The sequence below is a fragment of the Strigops habroptila genome, chromosome 8 (assembly GCF_004027225.2).
Source record: "Strigops habroptila isolate Jane chromosome 8, bStrHab1.2.pri, whole genome shotgun sequence".
Classification (NCBI taxonomy): Eukaryota; Metazoa; Chordata; class Aves; order Psittaciformes; family Psittacidae; genus Strigops; species Strigops habroptila.
In genome coordinates this window covers 35,004,259-35,011,212 of record NC_044284.2, presented here as the reverse complement: position 1 = coordinate 35,011,212, position 6,954 = coordinate 35,004,259, and the positions used below count along the sequence as shown (strand labels likewise).

The window sequence follows — 6,954 nt, the reverse complement described above, 5'->3', positions numbered from 1 at the left end:
TCCTGGTGAAACGTGCTGCAGAAGAGCATCAGCTGGGCTGGTCCATGCGAGAGGGCAGGTACGTCTATTTTGGGAAAGCTCAGCCATGCCTTTCCCTACGTACCCCGCTCTGCAGAATGCTGCTCCCCACCATCCCCTCCCAAAGCAGAGATGGGGAGGGACGGGGCAGCGATGCCTGCTCTCCTGGCAAGGCAGTGAGTGCCTTTATTCCTGCCTTTGCTGGGGAACCAGCTTGAACTTTTTCATGTAACGGCTTCTGCTCCTGCGAAAAGCGCCTGGGAAAATAGGCGAGAGGCCCACGCTGAGATGTGCCCTGCTTTTCCCGCTGCCAGGCCCACGTGCCACTGCCGTGGGCAGGGACAGGCAAGCCGTGGCACGCGCGGGGCCGGGGGTGAGCGGGAACGGGAGCAGATGGGCTGTGTGGGATGTGAGCAGGGCTGGTGCCGCGCTCCGGGAGGGCTTCCAGCCTGGCAGGCTCCTGGGAAAGGCTTGAGAGGGGTCACCCTGGGAAAGGCCCTGCTTCCCCCACACCTGTACCGGTACAGTGCCTTGCACCCCGGCTAGCTGCCTCTCTTGGCTATGGGATTGGGGGAGCTCTGTGGGGCTGGCTGTGGTTTGGGGGGTGTGGGAGGGACCCTCCACCCAGGAGGAGGGCTGGGTTCATGCCAGCACAGCTGGGCTGTAGTGGGACAGGGCAGCACTATGCCTCTGGGCGCTGTATCTCTTTGGGACATCTCCAGTCTCTGTCTCCCCATGGGTGCTGCTGGTCACTGCTGTGATGTGGGGAAAGGCACCAGGGACCTGAATGTGGTGGGGGTGCAGGAAGGACCCCACCCTCGCCCCTCATGGTGAGCCAGACCGAGTGCCCTCCTTCCCCTGGCTCTCATCCCACCTTCGTTATCCGCCTTTTAGCAGCCACGTAATCTCCTTTCTCGCTTCCTTTGCAGCCTTTTGTCCGACACAAAGCCAGCTCCAGCGGCTGTGGGAGTGGGAAGCTGGTGGTTCTTCCTGCCCTGGCTCCTTAAAGCTGGGCTGCAGTCCCGGAGCTGGGACACCTTAGGTGATGCAAGGGCTGGGGGCTGTCCATGACCAGTGTGGTGGGTATGGGGCCAGGCAGAGGGCAAGCAGACAGGCTCCCAGCTGCAGTGGGGCTGGTGATAAAGATGGTGCTACATTGCCTGGCCTCAGGTGATGCTCTGGGAGCCCACCAGAGCCTGCTGTGACCCAGCCCCACAGCTGGATGCTGCCCCTGAGCCCTGCACCCTTGGTGGTGATTGGGGTGACAGCTCTGGGTGCTGTGGTGGAGGTGAGGGGTTTCCCTGCAGTCACTGGTGCTTCAAGTAGTTTTAGAGTGGAGAAATGCCCTGTGTGTGGTGGGGCATGTTCTGCTCTGGCTCTGCAGAGACCCCCAAGCAGCTGGAGCTGGACTGGATGGGAGCGCTGGGTGGTCCCCGGGGCCTGACAGGGATGGAGTCAAGTGACCTGGCAGGCAGTGGCTGGATCGCAGGGGGCTCGGATGAGGTAGGAGACATCGGCCACCATGCCTGGGGCTTTCTCTGCTACAGGTCTAGGAGCTCATCAGTGCCATCACTGGGGCTGGTGCCACAGGGCTGGTGGCTGCAGAGGCGTGCCTGGAGGCCGGCTCGGGTGCCTCCATCTGTGCTGCTTCCAGCCCTGCCAAGAAACGTGAAATGGCACTTCTGCTCCACAGCCGTGGCAGCCATGGCCCGGGGGCCTTGCAAAGTGCCAGCTCCCCACTGCCAGCACTGCCGTGCTCTCAGAGCACCCGTGCCCAGCCTAGTGTGGGACACTGGCAAAGGTCATTGGCAAGGGCAGGGTAGTGTCCATCCTTGGCTGCTGCTGCTGGCGCTCAGTAGCCAAAGCCTAGATGGAGGTGCTGCTGCGTATGCTGTCTGTGCTGCTGTTGGGCAGCTCCTTTGCACAGGCGTTTTGGGTGAGTGGAGATGCACTCCTAGGCTGGGTGCAGGTGGTGGGGATGTCCAAGCCTGCTGATGGTTGTGGCCCTTGTCACCACAGTGAGGAGGTGGTGGGGGACAGGGGACAGGCATCCTGCTCAGTACCTGTGGGTCAGCCCAGGGCAAGCATGCAAGAGCGGTGTGTTCCTCAGCCTGGGCTGCCCTTCCCCATAGCTGGTGATGTGGGAAGATGAGGCTAAAAAGCCCTCCCTGGAGGGACAGTGCCTTCCTTTTCCAGGGAGAAGGGCTCGAGCCTTTGCAGGGCAGCCAGCCAGCAGGTTGTCACTAGTGAGATGAGTTTGTCTGTCTTGGTGCACAGCCTGGCTTTGGGAAGTGGGTGCTCCCGAGGGGGCTCCAATCGCTAAGTCAGGGCAGGTGGAAGGGGGGTGGCACTGTCCCCATCCCTCGCACGAGCTGCCCAGGGCACAGCTGCAGTCCTGGTGATGCCAGGGCTGCACCTGAGCAGATGGAGCATCCTCAGCGCTCTGCCCGGGGCAGGGCCTTTGTTTGTGGAGGGTTCCCTGCCTAGACCCAAACAGCCCTGCTGGGGCGTGAGGCTCCATCCTCGTCTGTCGCCACATCTCGGTCACCATGACAACAGACAGGGAGACAGGCGGGAGTGGGCTGGCAGCCCCGGGGGTGTGGATGGGGCCATGGCCATGGGCTGGCACCCACGGGCACCCTGCAGGGTGCGTGGGTCCCTCTTGGGCCCTGCGTGGTGGGGGGGGAGGCTGGGCAGGGCTCAGCGCGGGACTGCGAGTTCCCTGCTTCTGACCAGAAGCCTCTAGGGAGACGATGGACAGCAGGGTTCCGCGGGGGTGCGGGATGCGGCACGGCTAGACAGCCCCTTGCCGGGCGGTTTGGCACGGCCAGGCTTTGGCTGGCGCTGAGCTGAGCGGTTGAGTCACGCTGCCGCCCAGCACCGCGCCAGGCAGGGCTGCTCAGCAAGGTCCAGGCCACCGCAGGGCTGGTGGCTCCCCCGGGCTGGCAGAGACCCGAGGAGGGGTGTGGGGTAGGGCTGTGCCCCAGCGTGGGGTGGCACCCTCGCTGTGTGCAGGGGACGTGTTCCCGGGGCAACTGAGGTACCCCTGTGGACAGAGGGCAGCGGGTGGCTGCGGGTCCCTCTCTGGGTGTCCCTGTCCCCGGGTGGCTGCAGGGCCCCGGGGAACGAGGTGAGCAGTCTCTGGAGCACGGGCACCCGCCGCCCTCCCTGGCCCACGCGCGCCAGCAGCTCTTGGCACACGGGGAGTGTGTTCCTGGCAGCCTGGCCCTCTCCCATCTGGTATTTATCTCCTTCCCGAAATCCCTCCTTGCTGCGGGGGGGTGCCTGGTTCCGGAGGGGGGGAATACCCGGGCCCCACTGCTCACTTTGCAGTGTGGCACTCGCCATGCTGGCACGGGGAAGAGGCTGGGCTGAGACACTGGGTGGGGTGGAGGAAGGGACCCCCCACACACTCTTACCCCAAAAATGCACTGGGTCCCAGGAGGTTTCCCTGGGTGCTCTGGGGCATCATGGCTGGCTGCAAGCTATGGGAGCAACACCCCAGGGGCACCTTTACACCAGGCATGCTCCCTGCCCCAAACTGGCAGCAATGGGGGCCCCTGCCACGAGGAGGGGCATCATCCGCTCTCACTCCAACACTGCTGTCTGGCTGCCCGTGCTGCCCTGTTTCCCCCCCATCCCCCCCGCCAAAATAAATCCTGGGTGCCCCAAAGCCGCAGGAGCCAGGAGAGCCCATGGGTTGCCTGGGCAACTGCAGCCAGGCAGTGATGGAGAGCAGTCCAGGGAGCAGTTGCCATGGAGACCAGAGGAGCACGATCGCCTTGGCAACAGTCCTGGTTTTCCCCCACCTTTGGGGCTGCATCCTGAGAGATGCGACCCAGCTGGTGGTCCTCTGCTCACCACTGGTGAGTGCACCGGGACCAGCCCTTGGTTGGGGATGGAGGTGATGGCATTGGCCTGTCCCCTCTTCCCCCAGCCCCTCCCCCAGGGAGAGCCTTGTCTCCTGGCATGTCCCCCCAGTCCCCTGACTTGATGGCGCAAAGGAAGAGGCGAGGCCAAGCTCTGCTTCTTGGCTTTATCACTCCACACACCACCACAAGCTGTGCCTGCACTCGGTCCCAGCCAGGAGGCAGGCAGGAAAGCGGGATGCAGCAGGGGCCAGAGGCATGGGCAGGCTCTGGGGTGCCCCATGGCTGTGCTCCTGCTCCAGGAGGAGAGTGGGGACTCTGCAGAGAGAGTGGATGACACTCTCCCTCCCCGGGTGGCACTGTGGCTGGTGAAGGGGCACACTTCATTGCCGCCAGCCCCTGGGTGCTGGACATGGTCTGGGCAGTGGCTGTAGGCACATGGGATGCGGAATACAATGGTGGCACCAAAGTGTGCCACTGCGGTGGCTCAGGGGGAGTTGGGTCTCTGGCACTCCACTGTGTCCCACCAGCCCTGGTTTTTCCCCTGCCATGCTCCTCATAAAGCCACATGCTAGAAAAACAAAAATCCCGCATGGCTTTGGAGGGGTCAGAGCTGAGAAAGGGGGACCCCAGCGTGCGGCAGGGGACTCGGCTCTTCAGCTCAGGCACCAAGCATGTTCTCCCCAAGCTTTCATGTTTGGGGGCGGGGAGGGCCTTCTGGCAGAAAAAGGGAGGATGGGGAGGCTATAACTCCTCACCCTCCCAAAAAGATAGGGGGAGGTGCACCAGGACCCCTCTCTCCCAACAGGAATCACACAACTGCACACAAGCGGACAGCTGAGATTACTGCAGGCCCCAAGCTTGCTTCGCTTTGTGTTAACCCTCTCTGGGTGCCCCCAGATGTTCTCAGGCCTGGTAGAGGGGCACCACGCGGTCAATGGGCCCCCGGCAGATGGGGCAGAGGCGGGCGGGCAAGGCCTGGAAGCAGCGGAAGCAGCAGCAGATGTGGCCACAGCCCAAAAGGACGCACTCGCGGGGCCGCGACAGGCAGATGACGCAGGAATCCTCGAGCCCCCCGTCCCCGGCCTCCTCGCTGTCCAGCTCCTTGTCCTCGCGCTGCTGCCTGAGGCGGGCACGGAGGAAAGCACGGCACAGGGCGTGCAGGAGGATGGCCAGGCCCGCTGCGGCGCACAGCATGGCCGCCCCCTTCCAGAGCCCACTGGCAGACTCCAGCTCCTCCAGCACCGTCTGCCAGTCCCCCAGGCACAGGAAATAGTCGGCCCCCTGGGATGGTGGCTGGAGGTGCAGGGAGCCGTCGGGGTGCAGGGCCAGCTCCCCGATGCCCGTCAGCCCAGCTCCCACGCGCAGCAGCTCCTCAGTCTCCAGGATGCCCTTGGGCTTCTCTCCACTCAAGTACTGGCCCAGCAGGTCACGGAAGCCGTGGGCCGGCTGCTGGAACCTCTCGTACACCACCTCCAGTGGCAGGCAGACGGCTCGGAGCGGGCTCTCCACGCTCACCTGCGTCACTGCCTCAGTGTCCGGTGAGGCCAGCAAGAAGGGGACAGTGTAGACCTGCTCTGAGAGCACCCGCTCACTCTCGCTCCTGCAAGCAGAGAGCACAGCACGGGGATGTGGACAATATGGAGGAACTCTGGACTCATGGGACAGAGCCAAGGGTAGGGATTAGAGCCTTTAACCAAGCCACTTTCTGCCTTGCCAGTGGCCCCAGAGTATGGAGGTCTAGGCCCACCAGTGCAAGCCTGCCCCCCTGCTGTCCCCTCCCATTGCTTACCAGCTCCGGGCCAAGCTGTTCCAGACCAGACGATGCTCTTTCAGAAGCAGTTTCTGGATCACACCCTGCAGCCTCTCATGGTAATGGCTTGTCAGCACAGCCTTGGCTGGCAGCACTATGCCTAAGGACCGAGGAATGCATTAAGGTTGAAGGAGAGCCCAGCCTCTGTCCCCAGTGTGGGGCCACAGGGTCTCCTCACCTTCCAGGGCAACGTAAGGCAGGCACCTCCCATCAGCCGCAGACACCAATGCTGGTAAATCATCATCAACCTGGAGCTTTGGGGCCTCCTAGAAGAGCAGGGACTGAGCGTGAACCTGGGTGGGGGCAGACGGGCTGGCAGGTGGGTCATACATGGCTTTGCAGGGATCTCTGGCAGGATGTGACCTGCTTGGTCCTAGGCATCGTAACATCACTAGAAGATGCAGCAGGCTGCAGTCATCAGTGAGGTGCACCCAAATCAAAGGCTCTGGGCAGCAGGGAAGGGACAGTGGGGAGGAGAGAGCATCTGAGAGACCAGGCTACCTGTATGCGTGCCACGACTCTGGTTTTCTTCCTGTACAGGTAGTAGAAGAGGCCAGAGAAGGCGAGGCTGGAGCCCAGACACAGCAGCTCCCCGGGTGTAAAGAGCGGCGGTTCCATGGTGCCAAGCTCGGGCGGCACGCCTGCAAGGTGAGCATGTTGGCTGGAGGACAGGGCAAGGCACAGGGGCAGGGGCGTCCCAGCGCCCCCGTCCCCAGGGCAGGGACGTCCCGCTGCGCCCGTCCCCAGCGCACTGCTGCCCTAGGGACAAGCCTGCCCTTGGCCCCGGCTGGGGGCAATTCAGCTCCAGCACCCAGAGGAACTCGGCAGCCCCGGCCCGACCCAGCCCCGTCGGGGTCCAGAGGCGCCCTTTTTGCCCTGCACCCAGGGTCGGGCCGGGGCCCAGCCTCCGTGACCCAGCCCAGGCCCTGTACCCAGGGTGCCACCTGGGCCCGGCACCCCCAGCCCCGGCCCAGCACCCCCGACCTGGCCCGGCCCCAGCACTCGGCTCGGCCCCAACCCCCCGGCCCGGCCCGGCCCGGCCCCGCCGCTGCCGCTCACGCCGGCCCGGCCGCGGTGGCCCCCGAGGTGCCCAGGCCCGGACCCCGGCCCCGCCGCGCAGCCTGCTGGGAAATGCAGTGCCGCCCCCGGGGCGCGGCGGCGGGGCGAGCCGTGCCTGGAACTACAGCTCCCGGCGTCCCTCGCGCCTAACTACAGCTCCCGTCGGGCCGTGCGCAGGACTACAACTCCTGGCGG

At 64.5% G+C, this 6,954-nt stretch overlaps 1 protein-coding gene across 1 annotated transcript; it reads right to left on the bottom strand.

Moving 5' to 3' along the window:
* Positions 1 to 4,040: 4,040 nt before the first annotated feature.
* Positions 4,041 to 6,827, bottom strand: LOC115611210 (mitochondrial ubiquitin ligase activator of nfkb 1-A-like). Its single transcript, XM_030493768.1, has 5 exons — positions 6,760 to 6,827; positions 6,202 to 6,341; positions 5,879 to 5,966; positions 5,680 to 5,800; positions 4,041 to 5,490 (listed from the first exon to the last, which is right to left on the bottom strand). The coding sequence occupies exons 2-5, from the start codon at positions 6,316 to 6,318 to the stop codon at positions 4,794 to 4,796; spliced, it is 1,023 nt and encodes a 340-aa protein (XP_030349628.1). The 5' UTR covers positions 6,319 to 6,341; positions 6,760 to 6,827; the 3' UTR covers positions 4,041 to 4,793.
* Between the last annotated feature and the right edge of the window lie 127 nt (positions 6,828 to 6,954).